The sequence below is a fragment of the Molothrus ater genome, chromosome Z (genome assembly GCF_012460135.2).
Source record: "Molothrus ater isolate BHLD 08-10-18 breed brown headed cowbird chromosome Z, BPBGC_Mater_1.1, whole genome shotgun sequence".
Taxonomy (NCBI): Eukaryota; Metazoa; Chordata; class Aves; order Passeriformes; family Icteridae; genus Molothrus; species Molothrus ater.
This window is the reverse complement of record NC_050511.2, coordinates 18,466,992-18,485,496: the sequence shown is the minus strand read 5'-3', so window position 1 is coordinate 18,485,496 and position 18,505 is coordinate 18,466,992. Positions and strand designations below refer to the sequence as shown.

Sequence of the window (18,505 nt, the reverse complement as noted above, 5' to 3'; positions counted from 1 at the left end):
CTTCCACTACTCAGCAAATGAACTCTGCCAATGTTAACTCCAAACAGTGAGAAGTTTCATGATTAATTCTTTTATGCCTTCCATGTGTGGGGAGCTGTGCCCCAGTTGCACTACACACACTGTCTGGCCCTGGTGCAATGTATCTTAAATGTCCTGAGCAGATTGGTCAGCACGACTCTGCAGGCACAAAGATTTCTCAACAGTTTAAGAAAATACTGGTTTAAGTCACAAAGCACGCATACAACAAAATGAAACTATAGATAAGCACCTTAGAACTTTCATTTCGGAAAGAAACTGTCTTTTGCAGTCCCCAAGGAAGGGCCTGTTCATAATTTCTCATAAAATCATAAAGCAAGTGACAGATTTTATTACCCCTGTGACTAATTTGAACATTAACAAATCAAAAATGTTGAGAGAGCATTGGTGAGCATTGTCATAACTGTTATCTGGAGAGTCTCAGCTCCCTCACAGTCACTGCTTTGCCCCCTTGATAAAATGGTTGTTTCAGAGGGAACAGGATGATGCCCACAGAGAAAGAAACTGCATATTTAGGGTTCATAAAACAAAGGGTTTTCCAGTTCTTCAGCCTGTTGCTGCTCACTGAAGTGTGCCCCCTCTCTCATCATAATATTCTTCTCCTTCTAAATCCATTGTAATTCAGTAAGTGCTGGTTCATACAGCATGACAGGATGACTGTTGAAATATTGCTCCTTCTCAAATAGCAGTGAGGGAAAAAGCAATTAGGAGTTACTTCAGGCAAGATGACTGATCACCCATTTAATCCCAAATTTAAAATGCATCTAGCTTAGTCTTTGGCATCAAACTTTTGCAAAGCAATAACTGATACAATCTCTCTTCTGTATTTATTGCATTGTTTTGTTTTTTCAATTGACTATACTATTTGTTACTCACCCTTCCTCTCACCATAAGCTTAATTTGCTGTTTGCTTCCACATGTTCTGCTTCCTGATGCTTGAAAAGTCAGTTCTGATCTTTTCCTCAAGACTCTTCTGTGTTACTTTCTCTCCAGTAAAAGATGGTGATTCTTTTCAAGCTTTGTCCCAGAGCAAAGTGAACAGAATTAATGAAAGTGGAAGAAATGCCAAGGCTTTTGGGAAAGGCTTAGCTGTAGAGGATGGTTTGAGAGCTTCCCAAGAGGCTGACTCATGGAGGCCATCTTAATCTAAGAAATCAGTGAAGTAGAGAATACCCAACTAAAAATCATAAGACACAGTTACTAAGAGCAGGTAAGGGGGAGAGGAGGGGAGGGGAGGGGAGGGGAGGGGAGGGGAGGGGAGGGGAGGGGAGGGGAGGGGAGGGGAGGGGAGGGGAGGGGAGGGGAGGGGAGGGGAGGGGAGGGGAGGGGAGGGGAGGGGAGGGGAGGGGAGGGGAGGGGAGGGGAGGGGAGGGGAGGGGAGGGGAGGAGAGGAGAGGAGAGGAGAGGAGAGGAGAGGAGAGGAGAGGAGAGGAGAGGAGAGGAGAGGAGAGGAGAGGAGAGGAGAGGAGAGGAGAGGAGAGGAGAGGAGAGGAGAGGAGAGGAGAGGAGAGGAGAGGAGAGGAGAGGAGAGGAGAGGAGAGGAGAGGAGAGGAGAGGAGAGGAGAGGAGAGGAGAGGAGAGGAGAGGAGAGGAGAGGAGAGGAGAGGAGAGGAGAGGAGAGGAGAGGAGAGGAGAGGAGAGGAGAGGAGAGGAGAGGAGAGGAGAGGAGAGGAGAGGAGAGGAGAGGAGAGGAGAGGAGAGGAGAGGAGAGGAGAGGAGAGGAGAGGAGAGGAGAGGAGAGGAGAGGAGAGGAGAGGAGAGGAGAGGAGAGGAGAGGAGAATCAAATTTACAAGAGAGAAACAAGTCTGGGTCTAATGAAGTCCAACAAAGTCTGCAGTTCTTAATGCCTTTGGATTGGGGCATTTGCACTTCCTGATCAGAGAAACTTGTTAAGTAGTTCATCTGCTTTGTTTCTTTCTGTGCAAAGACATGCTCGGGGACTAGTCTTACTGAAATGGGGATAACTCTGAATCATTGAATCATGAGTGTTGGAAGAGACATTCAAGATCATTCAGTCCAACTGTTAACCCAGCACTATTACTGGTAATCTCTAAACCACTAAACTTCACTCACCACCAGATCCGGATACTTCTAAAACACCTCCAGGGATGGTGACTCCACATCTCCCTGGACAACCTGTTCCAGTGCCTGACCGCCCTAACCGTGAAAAAAATTGTTTCTAATATCAAATCTGAATGTCCCCTGTTTAAGGCCATTTCCTCTTCTCTCACTGCAGGGCTAGCTGAAGGTACTGGACCTCACCTTACTAACAGCCTCCTTTCAGGCAGTTGTTGAGGGCAGTGAGGATTCCACTGAGCCTCCACTTCTCGAGGATAAACACCTCCAACTCCCTCAGGTGTTTCTTGTAGACATGACCTCTGGATGCTGCATGAGCCTTGCTGTCCTCTCAACACAGTCCAGAACTTTTTGAGGTGAGGGGCCCAGAGCTGGACCCAGCACTGGAGGTGTGGCCTCAGCAGGGCCCAGCACAGGGGGACAATCCCTGCCCTGGCCCTGCTGGCCACAGCATTGCTGATCCAGGCCAGGATGCCATTGGCCTTCTTGGCCACCTGGGCACAGCCTGGCTCATGTTCAGCTGCTCTCACCAGCACCCCCAGGTCCCTTGCTGCTGAATTCTCAAGCCACTCCTCCTCAAGCCTGAAAGCTGCATGGGGTTTGAAAACATTTGTTCCAACCACAAATGCACTTTTTAAAGCACTCTAAGGTACTTAAAAAATAACACTCACCACACTGTTTTCCTCTTAGATGACCTTTTCCTGTTTTCTTGCAAAGGAAGTGTGAACTGCTTGTCTTACTGCTGAATGAATTGGAACCAGAGTTTCTCACGACTGCTCACTCTCTGCCTCTCTAAACCAGGACTGCTCTTCTAGAAGTAGCCATGTTTCCTTAACTACCATACATATAATGAGATGCACCATCACCAAGGAGCCCAAGGGCAGTAAAACAAAATTCTGGTTTTTCAAAAATAGATCTATTTTATGCGTGTGTTGGATGATTTCCTTCATACCTCTCAATTATCAACTGGGTATTGATTTTGAAAATTTTGAATGCTGATCATGCCTCTCTGTCACTACTTGACAGATAAGTGAAAACTGTTCCTGTCTCTTTAAGTCAGAAGTTGGCTGATTCTATGAGTCTTAAATCTGTCATCTAATGCTAACAGTAATGAGATAACTAAGAAAAAAATCAGGAAACTTCTAGTGGCAGAATCTCTGCCATGAGAATCTAAATATATAAACCAGACAAGGGAGAGGTAGTATTTTTCATAAACTTGAGCTGACATACCTACAAAGAGAGATAGTTTTTCAGCACACCAGCCCTTCTGAAAGTCAAAAATAGAAGCAGAAACTTTTGAAGCTAAATGCAGACTCCGACAGGAGAAACCTCACAGTTCACTGTGAAGGTCACTGCTATACATTCACTTAAGGAAGTGATCTCCTTACTTGAAATGAGTTAAAATTAGCTCAGATCCATCCCAAAAATCCAATAATCCATGTTGTAGGCCGAGCTATCACATCCTGTTTCTAAACTTGTATTTGCAATATTTTACTTCCTTTCCAAAGGCTCACCCTTTGCCAGATGCCAAAGCTTCTCTTTACATTGCTGATCTGCAATAACTACTTGTATTCTTCTTTGTACCTTGTTGCAAATTCCGTTTAGTGTTATCTTTCTACAATATTTTACATTTGCTGTGGGGCATTACTATGCACTTCAGACATGAAAGTGCAGTGTATGTATGTTACACAATAAATTTGCTATGGTTGATCTGTGCCAATAATAACTGCTTTCAAAACTTAAAACCTGTCCCATGTCAAGTAATACAGAACATTAAAGGCTGACTGAGAACCCTCAAGCCAAACCAGCATAAAATGTCAATTTGAAACAAAACTAAGGATTTGATAGAACTAAAATTTTCCCCAAATGGCCTCTGTGTTGGACAAAATGGTTGAGTCAGTCTGTAGCTGTGGAGCTGAATTTTTGTGCTCCCTTTGGGCGGTCCTAACTGCCTCCTCTCAGCACAGATGTGCGGAAAAGCATCTGCTGTTGTGCTGGGAGGTATACAGATTTTTTACTCCCCAGTGTGTGTCTAGCCTATCAGAGCAGTGACAACACCCAAAGAGATACCCCATGGTCAGAGGGCAATATTTACCCTTCTGGCTAGTGTATTTATCATTTTGCCACCAGGTTTTTTTTCTCATATTTCTGCCTTTGTTTGCATTTGTCAAATATGTTCCCCTGTAGGGTTTTTTTTTCCACTGATGAGTAGCTTTATTCAAGGTACTGGCTTCCATGGTTTAAAAAGCAGATGTCCAGTAACTGCCTGCGGTCTTTGGTCACTGGTGGATCATACAGCTAAACTCAGGAAAAGGAAAGTACAGCACTGGCCTACCTACCTTCCCTGGGTGGCTGATGTTAACAATAGCTTTAATCAGAAAAGCATGCTGGAATGAAAGGATCAAAGTGAGTTGCTGAAAAAAAATCTAGTGGAGATTTTCATTTTCACATCTAGTTATTTAGGGCATCCTTTTTGTTCATCTTTTCTTTTATCCATTCTGTTTTAAATATCACCTGCTCTCATTTCTATTCTTAAAGAGGCCAGCAGAACAGACTTTATATGTCTCTCTTTCCTAGATGTCTTAACTTTCCTTAGAGGCTATTGATCAGTGCGTGTTCTATTTTTATTTGTTACACTGACTTTACTAATGGCATGCTTCAACTCTTCAGGTCAGCAGTCAGGACAGGTGTAGCTACAATAAACTAAATTTAGTGTCAGCCACTTTTAAATATTTACATAAATGTAGAAAGTACTTTTACCTGGAGAAACTGGAGATATCAACATATAACACAAGGTAAGGAACACAGAAAAGCTTCTGATGTAAGACAGGGGAGAGCTTATTGAAAAGTGTGGTTCTCAGCTCTCCACAGACTCTCTGAATGCATGCCGCTGTCATGTCAAAACTTTGATGGTAACATATGGTGTTAAGCCTCCTTACTACATGCTTTTTTAATCTCACTGTTTTTATCTTAGAGCAGTGTATAGAAGAAATGTATGAAAGATAATGATTGTTAATTTAGTTTAATAAAATTCCAATGAGAAAGAGAAGACAGGATGCCCTTGTTTCACAGATGAGTTGTTTGCTTCCCTTGCCTCTGACAATGGCAGCTTTCAGCTCACCTTTTATTCCTGAGCAGACTCTATTCTGCTCTATTCCGGATTGCTTCTGGCACATCTTGCTTTGGTAGCAATGAGCTTCTCTTGTACCTACAGCACTAATAGGGTGTGCCTATCTAATTATGCACTAACTCATTTTTCTGTAGACCCTCAACTCTCCTACCTTCGACTCTAATTTCCCAGAGTTTCTCTATATCCAAGCCTTGTTAAGACATGCATCACTGTCTGGCCCTGTTTGAACATCAGCTGCAACTATTGAGGATTAAGAATAATGACTGGTACTCCTGTTTGCCAGAACATTTGATTCTTTGTATCTGTTTTGTTCTACAATCCTAGTTAATTACAGAAAATAAGACAAAAAAAGTTTACAATCTCATAAATGTTCTCCTCTCTTGTCCTTCATTTTTATAATACATAGTCAGAAGTGGCCTGTACAAGTCTAGTTACTGGCAGCACATGCATAAAAAACAGGTATGGTTGTTCTGGACAGAAGAGAGTGTCATAGAGACTGATAACCTATGACATAGACTCTTATACCATGTATCTCATAACTCTGTTCCTGTGTTGTCTGTGTCATCTGAGCTCTAGTAACACTGACTTCTGCCTTTAGGATTTAGGAAGCTGCTATTCTATCCATAGAAAGAAAATAAGCACTTAGCCTAATTCATAAGCAACTCTTCTGTCCTGTATCCTGCAGTACTTGAAGGCTGAAATTGGAAAGGGGAAGGGAGATCAGGAAGCTAAACATACTGACTGAAGTACTGACCTCTTTGTTCTGTTTAGAGGATTTTGACTACCCATTGGCATTATTTCCTTTAACAAGGAGGTTTTATGTGTAAGATATTTGGGCATTGAGAAGGGCTAAATGAAAAAAAAAAAAAGCCAACACAAAATATTCTAGACAGTTCTTTTAGGGCACAAAACACTACTCCAATTGTTCCTCAGGTTTGAAGCTAATGAAGCTACCATCACACAGATCTTTGTTCCTTCTGCATGATCGATGTGGTTGCATAAGGGGCCTAGTAGTCATTTAAACAGCAGGCAGGCTAATTCCGGCCATAATAGCTCCATCACCAGCACGTGGTTTCTGTAGACTCACAAAGTTTTGAGTACCTTAAATGGGACCAAAAATCACTGGAAGCAGTGGCAGCTTCTGAAAAAAGATGCTGATAAGCAGACCAAGTGGCCACAGTGCCAGGATGTCTCCCTAAATGAATTGTGGACTGGTGCTCTTAAACTAAGAAAGCACTTAGGAGCATTTACATTGCAGAAAAAGCCAGAATGACTGTGATTCCTACAGGACACTACATGAAATATTTGCATGTGTTTCTGGTCATTAGGTTTAACAGTTTCTTATGGATGAGTAATACAGTTTGCACTCTTGTTTCTCCTCAGTGCATTTAAAGGTGGCAAATAGTTGCCATAGAGAACTCCACTGAGGGAAATTATGTATCTGATAGTAGTCTCTTTTAAAACCTTTAAAGGCAAAAGCTTTCGAGTCTTTACTTTTGCCGTACTCAACTTTGAGGTTAGTATAATCTTTGTTTTGGTCTGGCATATGCAAGAAAAACAAGCCAAGCTGTGAAAAAAACAAAATGAGAAAAATAACACCATGTGCAAATCTGTGGTCTGACTTCACTTGTAGAAGCAGATGCTGTATAAAGGTGTTACTGCACTTTCTGAGGGCAGGGGGTAGGGCCTGAAATAAAGCTGTGTGACATTATTCAATCCAGGCAGCACAGGGGAAGAATGAGAGAGTAGTGAGGAAGAGGAAGATAAGTCACTTTGACATAGTCTTCACTTGACACTGACACTTGGCAGGAGTTATATTATTTTCATACTCTATCACTGCACTGGGGGAACACCTTCCAGAGCCATCCATCAATATTGACCATGTAAGTATGCATTCAATTCAATGAAATAGAGTTTCCTGTCTTTGGGGACCAAATGCAGGATCCTATAACTACCACAACTGCAAGCCTGTCCTCCTGCCAGCCCCAGGGAACTTACACTGAGCAGGCAGGAAGGGAACAGACCTTGGCACCACCCCAGAAGGAACTAAAAGCTAGCACAGCCTGTGTGACCGCTGCCCTAAACACCCTCCTCTTTTCTTGGGAGATCTTTCTGGGAAACCATATGATTGCCTTAAGCTCTTGGTAGTCTGCCTGCTTTTTAATTAGTAGATCACTTTGAATGAAACTGCAAAAGAATCTAGGTCTTTGGAAACATTGCCAATCTTCAAACAAAGAAAATTAAGAGACATGAATTATAAAGGAAAAAAGTGTTTTGCACTAGCTCTGCAGTGATTTAAGGAGAAAAAATGCTATCATACCTGAGTATAAGAACAATCTATGACAATAAAATCCTGCAAGGGAAGTGATGAACTGAAGAGCAAATGTTTAATTCTATACCTAGTCCAGCTTTTGAGTATTTTATACTTTATTTGTTAAGGATGCCAATGCTAGAAACCTTACAAATGAATACTTTACTGGAAGCACAAAAACTAGTGCCTGGGAGAACAGGGAAAATGTGGAAAACAAAACCAGAAAATATACAGACCCATATGGGGTTGAGAGGAAAGGCTGGTGTGGAACAGAAAATTAAGAGGATAAGTTAGGTAATTGTCCTATGGTGACTTTATGATGCTTATATCCCCAGTTGTCTGTTCTGTTTATGCTGGGCATTAAGTTCTGCACCTTTGAGACTGGTTCTGAGAGCTGAGTGGGGAGAAGAAGCACAGAGTTTATCCTCAGGGACTGCCCTTGCTCCCTGCATCCTCCTCATAGACTGCGCTGTCTGCAGCACAGACAGTGGAGGAAGCTCTCCTTTGCTTTTAGTTAGTTTTTAGCTGGCTGAGGCAGAGAAGTTCCCCAGACTGTGGCTTTTCTTTTCTTGGAGCTGTTCAGCCCTGCTCTGGACTGAAAATCCAGAAAAACACCGGGAGCTCACACCTGTGGCTATTGGGAACCAGGAGATGGCATTGTACAGCACAGGAGGGACTGATAAGAGACTGAGCAAGCCAAGGTACACCCCACAACAAGGACTTTCTGAATTTGCCATCTCTTCAGAACAACAAAAAGTTCCATTGTTTAATATTATTAATTTTTTTATGTTTCTAAGTACCTTTATAGTTAAATAAATTTTTTTCCACTTTTCTCCAAAGAAATATTTTCTGAACCAGCAGAAGGGGAGGGACCACTTGAGTTTGCTTTCTAAAAAATACCCATTCAGAAGTTTCCTCCCAAATTTACCCTAAAACAAGACAGTAATAAACCAAGAAGAGAAGTGAGACTTAGTCAAACAATAAAGATTAAAGTGAAGTAAGACTAACAATAGACTCAAGTCAGAAAGGATCATGAAGAACGTTGTGTAAAAGCCCCAATTTTAATAACACATTTTCTATAAGGTGATGTTCTAGAAGTAAGCTGTTATATATGTTGATACATAATCCAGTGAACACGCTATTCATTGAACTAATTTGTTTGTCCCATCTTTAAGTAGAATACACTTCTTTTAGGACAGCCTGCCATAGCCTCTCTTCAACAGCTGAGGGCACTCCATGACCAGTTAAATGAAAAACCTGGTTCGAGCAAAAGCTAACCTGGGGCAGGAGAGCTATCTTCTAACCTGATTGCAGAAATCAAATTATGAGGCCAGCCAGGTGAAAGGTCAGGGCTGCCTGCCAAATAAGTGTGAGCTGTCACCAGAGTCCAGCATGCATTGTGTAGGAGCATACTGAATTGGCTTAGATTGGCATACTGGGTAGGGAAATAGTATGAGTGGAATCAAATATTCAGAAAGTTCAGTTGAGAGTCAGTCTGGAAGCCATGTATATGATGCTGGTCCAGATTTCATATAAAGCCTTAGTTTCCCTGGCAAAATCATGCTCATGAATACAGTGACAAAGCTCTGAAATATTAATGAAGTTGGAAATCCAGGATTTAATATTCTTCTTTCTGGAAATTTAAGTCCTGTACACCTCACTTTTATAATGTTTGGGTAAAAATAAGCGGTTCCTGATAAAACCTTCTTCCCACAAGCCAGTGGTCAGACAGCTTCTGACTGTCAAATTCCCATTCCTCATCTGAACCAGGGATTTGTACACACACAGTCTTTGCAGACCCTCGGCTTTTATGAACAGCTCTATACTTGTGTCAAAATGGAGCTGCAGGAATATATGATTGCTTTTTTTCTAGAGACAGAAGGAATGCCTGAGGCCTGAGTTTGGGCTAGGTTCGCCCTGTTTCTTGGCAGGGAAACTGTAACACTGTATACTGATTTGGCTACAGAGCTGCTGCTATCTTAGCCAGTTTTCAAATAAGCTTCTTGTGCAGGCCGCAGGTACATTTGACCATTTTGCTAATGTAATTTGGAAGAAAAAAATGGGAGATTACAGAGCACAGGCTAGAATGGCTTTCCTTTGCAAAATATAAAAATATTAAAAAAATACAAAAATATAAAACATTAACTACAATGTTATTTTATCAAAGAGATCACCTTTAGAAGAAAGCAAGTTTGCTTTGTAAAACCACACAATAAACAGTTCGGTGAACTTGGCACCTTGAGATGAGTGCTAGGTAAGTGGTCTCTACGAGAAAGTGAGAAAATCAGTCTCAGAGTAATTTCTGCATGGGACAGCCCAGCAGCCTCATGGCCTTTTATAACTCAGGGAACACAGCTTAAATACTTTGTTTCAGCAAAATAGGTGAGAACAATAGTGTCAGTCCTGCTTATCAGAACACTTTGTGTACTTTAACCACGTGCTTGTGTCCTCTTAAAGCCAAGTTTAACAATCTTCCCTAAACCTTTACCAGACAAAGCTTGTTTTCCTTACACTTTTTACCATATGCAGTACCACTTCATTCCAGAAGATGGAAAACGTGTACTTCTATTCTGCCTATTTCCCCTTTCCCCAAAAGCCTTTCAGCACAGCAGACCAAAGCAATGACAGGTAACAAAGGGAAATCACGTTTTTTTGTAATTTATTTTACAAAAACGGGTACTAATTTGGAGAAAGGTAAGGTTATGTGAGGGTAAAAATATTTGTCTAGGAAGTCAATGCCTGTAAGACAAAGGGCTAAGAGGGCACAGGACTGAACAGTGTCTATGTGTCCCAATTTTTCCTTCTTTTTCTTTTTACCTCTACCCCTATGGTTAATGACTAGTAATATTAATGTGATTTGACTAGGTTTTGCAGAGTGAGTTAGGAAGGCACCTGAATACAGCAGCAAATGCCCATTAAAAAACTGCAGACAAAGAGTGTACACAATCCAGTACATTTAACAGTTCAGCACTGTTACCTTCCTAAAGCAACGCCTATGGGGAGAAACAAATAAACAAATATTGTTGTTCTACACTCTTGCTGGTTTTGGCTGGGGGGACTTCGTGTGTTCTGTTAAGGCATGCATCCTGTTGTTGACACTCTAAAATTAGGCTATTCTGTTATTTTAAGATGTGAAATGAGAGATTTTAAGGGACTGACACTGAAATAACTTACAGTTACATACACTGAGAGTCATTCCTACCAAATCAACTAGTCTTTGATTTTTACCAGCAACAAAAACAGGCAGAAGTATTTTGTCTGCCAACAAGAAAATTCTACTTCAGAAATATGTAAGACACTAAGAAAATTAGAGATTTTGGCATTTTTGCATCTTCAGAAAGGACAAATGCAAAACTGTTTCACATTTCAGTATTGTTCTCCCAGACCAGACTTCACTTTCTAGCAATTGTCTGTACAGAGGCCCTATACTACAATTGCCTTCAGGTGCCTTCCAACTTGATTTATTTGCTGCTTATGAAGAGATTTGAGAGCTGACTGTTGCTAGACAGCTGTGGGGCGTGTTCCTAGGCATGAGCTCTCCTTACCAAGGGAGGGACACGGTAGCCCCTTGGCATTGGGGCATTCATGCCAGTGATTTGTACCATCTGAGCAAGCCCATGTGCCTCAGCTCCATGCTGGCCCTGTCTCTGCTGTGCTGGAGCTGCTTTGGCACAGGCGGGACAAACTCCTCTTCCTGACGTGCAGCAACAAGCACGCGTTACAGGGCTGCTCCGACAGCTCGGACCGTCCGTCACCAAACCCCACTGCCCCACACACAGCAATCCTCGAGCGAGGAAAACACCTCTCACGCTGAAGCTCTCTTTGACGAATTCCCACACGGGACGGTAGCGGCCAGGGCAGCTTCCCCCGCTGTCGGGGGACAAGAGCCTGTTCGCCCCGCCGCTCCGCTCTGCTCCCTCCACACAGCTGGGCAAGGGAGGGCAGAACAGGTCAGCCCGGCGCTGCTCAGCTCTCCTCGGGGCCTGCCGGGGTCGGGCCGGGCCGGGCCGGGCGGGCGGAGCGGAGTCCGGGCGGAACCGCCCCTCAGCGTTGGGGCGGAGCCGCCACTCGCTTCATAAGGAGCGAGCCGAGGAGCAGCTCAGCGTCGTGAGCAGAGCGGGTGGGAAGGGTAGGGCAGGTGGAGCGGGACTGAGGAGGGCAGGCAGGACGGAGCCGGCGGGGTGCGGTGATGGAGCTCCTACGGACTATCGCCCACCCACCGGGCGGCGGCGGTGCCAAGGGCTGCGAGGCGGCGGCGGGCAGAGCGGCCGGCGGCGAGTCGCGCAGGAAGAAGGCGGAGGAGCCGCCGCACCAGCACGGCCACCCTGCAGCCGAGGTGTCCCGGATTATTACCGACCCCACGACGGGGAAGCGTTACTGCCGCGGCAAGGTGCTCGGAAAGGTAATGGCCGCGCCGAGCCCCGTGCCCTCCCGAGGCGGCGGCCGGTGTGCCCCGCTCGCCGCCCTCCTTGGCCGGGCGGCCGGCGGGCGCTGCCCCCGCGGGGCTGCGTTTCTCCGGAGAGCGGAGTGCGCTGCCGCCCACGACCTGGCAGCGCCGCCCGGGCCAGGCGCTATGGGTCCGAGCGCCCTTGCTGCCCCGGAATCGGGCGAGCCCGCGGGAAAGACCTGGATGGTGCATGCGGGGAGTGGGGAGCTTGCGAGCCTTCCAACAGACGATGAACCCGGGACCTGTCCTTAGAAAATTGCCCTTTGCTAAGGAAGTTGCGTTTCTTGACTAATACATGAGCTGGTGAATGACTAAGTGCAGGACTGCATTTATACCTGCTCTAATTGCCTTTTTCTCCTGTGTCTCTCTAGGGTGGATTTGCCAAGTGTTACGAAATGACAGATTTGACAACAAATAAAGTTTATGCTGCGAAAATCATTCCTCACAGCAGAGTAGCAAAACCTCATCAAAGGGAGAAGGTATGTATGCATGAATGATTTTCTTTTTTCCACAAACTCTTTGTGTGCTGGATTGCCTACCCCTTTTTCTGAAATGGTTCTGATAGAGCTGTCTGCTCGGCCTTGTGGAAGTAAGGCTAACAACACCTTTCTTCTTTCCCACTGTCTTGTCTTTACAGATTGATAAGGAGATTGAGCTGCACAGAATGCTTAATCATAGACATGTTGTGCAGTTTTACCACTACTTTGAAGACAGAGAGAATATTTACATTCTTCTGGAATACTGCAGTAGAAGGGTGAGCATCAGCTGGGAGAAATCTGGTATTTACTTACCTGGAATCTGCAACTAATTTAAATGTGTGATGTGTAAAACATTTTTTTGTGGCTTTAGTTGTTGTTTCTCTATGTACTCATTTACTTTTGCTTAAGGTGAATCTTGTGCATGAGTTGTCAGTGACATTTCTGCCTTTGTTTTTCCTCTGCAGTCAATGGCTCACATCTTAAAAGCAAGGAAGGTATTGACAGAGCCAGAAGTACGATACTACCTCAGGCAAATTGTGTCAGGGCTAAAGTATCTTCATGAACAGGAAATCTTACACAGGGATCTTAAACTAGGTAAGTTCTCCGGATTGCCAACTTCTAAACATACTCCTCCAGCCCTGTCAGTGTTGTACGACTTTATCCTTGTATGGTGATAGTTTGTTTAGTAGAATCAGCTTAGTCTGTCTTTACAGTGGAAACTCATGCTGCTTAAGGGATGACATTAAGCATTCCTAATTTTAAAAAAAAAATCTTGCCTCACTTCTGGCTCTGAACAAAGTATGACTCAGCACCTGTGGCAAATGCCTTCGTACCTTGCCAGAGACAGACTAACTGGAATTTCTTTGTCTGCCAGGTAACTTCTTTATCAATGAGAACATGGAACTGAAGCTTGGTGACTTTGGCTTGGCAGCTAGGCTGGAACCACTGGAGCACAGGAGGAGGTAGGAGCATCAAAAATGTATAGTCTAGTTGCAAATGAAACTAAATTCATATGAAAATGAGAAGTCATGTTCCATAGCAAAAGCTAGTTACTGCCCCTCCAGTGTCATGAAGATAAAATGAAAAAACATCTATGCTATTAAAGTTCCTACAGCTCCTCTTTAGACACCTGAACTTGAGAAGAAAACCTGCCCTAAGAAAAATAGCTCCTTCCTCTTTCTATTTGAAATATTAACCAGCTCTGTGGTGTCTTCGATTTTTTCAGAACAATATGTGGCACACCAAATTACCTCTCTCCAGAAGTCCTCAACAAACAAGGGCATGGCTGTGAATCTGATATATGGGCCTTAGGCTGCGTAATGTAAGTACTTTCCTGCCTTTGAAATGTATTATTATCTGTCACTGGCTTAGACTTTTGAGAGTTCAAAGGGGATGCAATGCTGCATCCATTTGCAGCCTTTTATGCATGTGTAGCTGAATGCAGAAATTCTTCATGTTGGGAGATAGACAAAGCCTTTTTTTGTAACTGTAGACACAAGTATGGTGGGTGTGTGAAATAAAACCGTTTTCCTTTGCCTTCAAACAGGTATACAATGCTGTTGGGAAGACCCCCGTTTGAGACTACAAATCTTAAAGAAACATACAGATGCATAAGGGAAGCAAGATACAGCCTGCCTTCATCTCTCTTGGCACCTGCAAAACACTTAATAGCTAGTATGTTGTCAAAAAACCCTGAAGATCGGCCCAGTTTAGATGAAATAATTAGACATGAATTCTTCTTACAGGTTTGTACTGTCTGCTATTAGTGGTGTAAAAAAAAAAAAATCCACATAAAAATGCACTCTGTGGTCTAAAAATTTTGTGTTCTATTTCCACAGGGCTTTACACCTGATAGACTTTCTGCAAGCTGTTGTCACACCGTCCCTGATTTCCATTTGTCAAGTCCTGCTAAAAATTTCTTCAAAAAAGCAGCTGCTGCTCTCTTTGGGGGGAAAAAGGATAAGGCCAGATACTTGGACACACATAGTAAGTTTGAAGTCTAGATATAGTCTACTTATTTCTATTCCATCAGTTTCTTATTAGTGTGAGATAGCAACAGAACACATATCTATGTCTTAGAGCTTTCCTGGCTTGGTTTTGACTTTTTTCTTGATACGTATAGATGTTAGCCTGCCCACCTATGCCAGTTTACATACATGAATGCTTCTTACAGCATCCGTATCTATATTGGTTATCTCTATTAGTTTGTGAAGTCTATTCAAATTTAGTCTCTTAGAGTGATTTGTGTATAATGGCATAATTTCTCTGTGAGACTATGGCAGGCTTAGAAGAAGCTGCTAGAGAGACACATGTGTTTTCTGCAGCTAACTTGTTATGCTTTCTGTAATTCAATAGCACTTCCAGATTCAGAGTTAAATTTTTTTTTCCTGTGTTGCAGACAGGCTAGCTAAAGAAGATGAAGAAATCTACAAGCTCAGACATGATTTGAAGAAGACATCGATAACCCAGCAGGCCCCCAAACACAAGACAGATGAGGTATGTGCAAGTGCAGTTCAAATCTAGTAACAGTTGGGTGGAGTAGCTACAATTAAATTATATTTGACTTGGATATCAGAACTGGGGCTGTACACAGCATAATCAAGCTTAAATGATTAGCAGAGCTGCTTTAAGAGGGCTTAAACAAGCATCACTAAGGTATGGTAGCCTTTGTAGGGAGACTATAAATTTTGGCTTTTGAGTAATTATAGTATCTGCCTAGACTCCATTGTTGCCTGTGCGTTAACTTGTCTGCCAGGTGCTGTTTCTCAATAATCCAAATACAGGGCTTCAGTTCATGATTAACTAGGGCTTCTTAAAAGAATAAATTGCTGAAATCTGTCTTTTACTATTTGGTGTTCAGACCTGCACACAGCTGCTCCCTTGCTAGGGCAGGAGAGCAGAAAACTGATTAATAGCCTGTGAGATGCAAATTGAAGATCTAAAGAATGGAAAGACCTGGAGTGCTGCTCTAAGCTAAGTCTAGCAGCAGCTCCTTTGTAATCTTTGTACATGAATACCAGTTTCCTTAGAATTTATCATTTGTTGAGAAACAGGAGAGCCATGCAAAACTTGTGTGTAAGCCTTGACTTGTGTTATGTTTGATGTTTACATGTCTGACATCTCTTCTAGGAGATTCAGCCTCTTATCACAACAGTGGTGAAGCCGGGAGCATTGCCAGAAACTAAGCAGATTGGAGACTCCATTCGGATGATAGTCAGAGGAACTTTGGGAAGCTGCAGCAGTAGCAGTGAATGTAAGTGCAGCAAAATGTGACGTCTAAGTCTGAATCCCACTTTGTTTTCCTTGTGTCTTAAAAGCTTGACGCAAACATTGCTTTTATAGTCTTATTTTTGACGTTGCAAAAGCCAATAATTTTGGAAAATTTAAACTAGAAAGTCATTAGGCTAGATTTCTTAAAATCTATGTAACTCAAAAGTTTAGAATGAAAATCCTCTCTCTGTGTGCTCTTGTCAGTCTAATAATCCTTTCTTTTCAGGTTTGGAAGACAGTACTATGGGAAGTGTTGCTGACACAGTTGCAAGAGTATTGAGGGGATGTCTGGAGAATATGCCAGAAGCAGATAGCAATCCCAAAGAACAGCTGACAGCATCCTTCCAGTGGGTTACAAAATGGGTGGACTACTCCAACAAGTACGGCTTTGGGTACCAGCTGTCAGATCACACTGTTGGTGTCCTCTTCAACAATGGGGCACATATGAGCCTTCTGCCAGACAAAAAGTAAGAATCATTACAAAGCAAACAACTCACTAAAGCAGTTTAGATGTGAAATATTTGTTTCTCATCACTAACCACCTTATTTTGTTTTCCTCTTTCAGGACAGTGCACTACTATGCTGAGCTAGGCCAATGCTCTGTCTTCCCAGCCACAGAGGCCCCTGAACAGTTCATTAGCCAAGTAACTGTACTGAAGTATTTCTCTCACTATATGGAGGAGAACCTTATGGATGTAAGTTCAGCATCTTCAGAGTGCTGTGCTGTAAAAATACACTAAATGTAAACTGAGTGCTTAACATAATCTGTTCCCTTTCCTAGGGAGGAGACTTGCCCAGCCTAACAGATGTACGCAGGCCCAGGCTTTACCTCTTACAGTGGCTCAAATCTGATAAAGCATTAATGATGCTCTTCAATGATGGCACGTTTCAAGTAAGTGTGGTACCATCATCCAAAGATCTTAAAATACTTTATTGCATTAAAACTAGGTAAATCTCAGAAATTTAGAGGAGAAAGGAGACAAACAGCAACTTACTTCTCTTTTACAGGTGAACTTCTACCATGACCACACAAAAGTCATAATTTGCAATCAGAGTGAGGAATATCTCCTTACCTACATAAATGAAGACAGGATATCCACAACGTTTCGTCTGACAACTCTTCTGGTTTCGGGATGTTCATTGGAACTAAAACACAGAATGGAATATGCTCTGAACATGCTGCTGCAGCGATGTAACTGAAGGAATTGACTCTGTTAAACCAAATGGACTCTCTTGTTCACTGTGAATCTACAGTGGAGGTGGTGGAGCAACTAGTATGTTGATGATGGATGTGTGGTGGTACGAAAACTGGACTGTCCAAGTGTGCTGGGCACACATCTATTAGAAGCCTAAACCTACTTGTTGGAGTAAAATGTTGTGACAAGGAGTTCTTCGGATCATAGTTTTCCTTGCTTCATGTGTGTTAAAGATATAATTTGACTTGAACTCGGAGCAGAGTGTGTCTGTTTGCTCTGTAAGAGAGCATCTCTGGTGGAGTTAAACTGTGAATACACATCTGGAAAGGGAGGGAAGGGAGAGCTCCGTTGTTGGGGATAATTGTAACAAGCAGCTTCTGGTTGCTTAACTGTGAACTATGGCCATACTGTTTTTTTCCTTACTTTTCAAAAATACCCACACTTGTGGCTGGCAAAGTGCATTCCTTGTTAATTTTTTTTTTTTAATTTATTACAGCCTAAAGTGAAGTATTTATTACTTTTTTTTTTTTTTGGACCTTGGCATTTTGAATATAAATCTGTTGGCAATAAAGAATGGAAATCTGAAGCATCCTTCTCTACTCTCTCCTATATAACTGAGCATGCTTTACTTTGCATTACAAGAAATCTCTCAGATTTGCTTTCTATATTCTATTTTTAAAAAGTCTGCTACAGGTCTGGATGTGAAGGGCTGGCAGGTTTATCTGTGTCTATGCCCACTTGCAGTCACAAACACTAATATGGCTATTGTTAATTATAGCTGCAATCCTAAAATAACTGCTGATGGAGCTTACAGACTAATGATGTAGGCCTTGACACTGAGTTATTGTCCTAAGAGCTTAAAACTATGGCTCTCTTCAAGATACTACATCTCAAAATTGATGTTTAACACTGACTGAAAAGAATGCTTTCTTCTGGGTGGTATGTTGGAGACTGAAGGATAAGGGACTGTGTGAATTCTCTGCTTGCTGGGAAAGCATTGCTCTTATCAATGGGCTGAGAATACCTCAATAGCAGAATGAATTGACCATACCTGTCGCTTTGCCTCTACTGAGCTTTATTTGGTCTTTCCACCCTTAAATGGTTACCCCAGTAAAGTAAAATCAAAAGGGTGAAAAAATTAAAGGGTGACTTAGTGTATACCATAAATGGTTATTTTGTTTTAGTAACACTTGTAGCCGTTTAAAGTTACCAGTTGGGTAGAGTAAGCCCACAGTTTACACTAAGTTTTCTGAGACCAACATAGGGATGGCCTGCTGCTTTCTGCAATCCTTCTGCTTCTAAACATCCACTTACATGACTAATGGCTTTCCAAAACTGAAAGCAACACCATTTGTTAGTTAAAACCATGCAAATAGGTGCAATTAAAGAGAAATCATGGACTCCAGGCAGGGGGAAATTGTCTGATTTGTGGTCTGGGCTTATTTCTCTTAGATATTGCATAGCACCTGGACCTATATGAACATATAGCTGTCTTCAAGTAGCTATTCTGATGCAGCAGCAAGCAGTTAATTACTTGACCTATTGTTCCTATAACTGAA

General features: G+C 42.6%; 1 protein-coding gene across 1 annotated transcript; it reads left to right on the top strand.

Moving 5' to 3' along the window:
* Positions 1–11,698: 11,698 nt before the first annotated feature.
* PLK2 (polo like kinase 2) lies at positions 11,699–17,532 on the top strand. Its single transcript, XM_036403529.2, has 14 exons — positions 11,699–11,956; positions 12,373–12,480; positions 12,639–12,755; positions 12,945–13,074; positions 13,355–13,442; positions 13,706–13,801; positions 14,027–14,225; positions 14,319–14,466; positions 14,879–14,976; positions 15,610–15,733; positions 15,977–16,217; positions 16,316–16,445; positions 16,532–16,642; positions 16,759–17,532. Exons 1-14 carry the CDS (start codon positions 11,744–11,746, stop codon positions 16,948–16,950), a joined length of 1,995 nt encoding a protein of 664 aa, XP_036259422.1. The 5' UTR covers positions 11,699–11,743; the 3' UTR covers positions 16,951–17,532.
* The last annotated feature ends 973 nt before the right edge of the window (positions 17,533–18,505 follow it).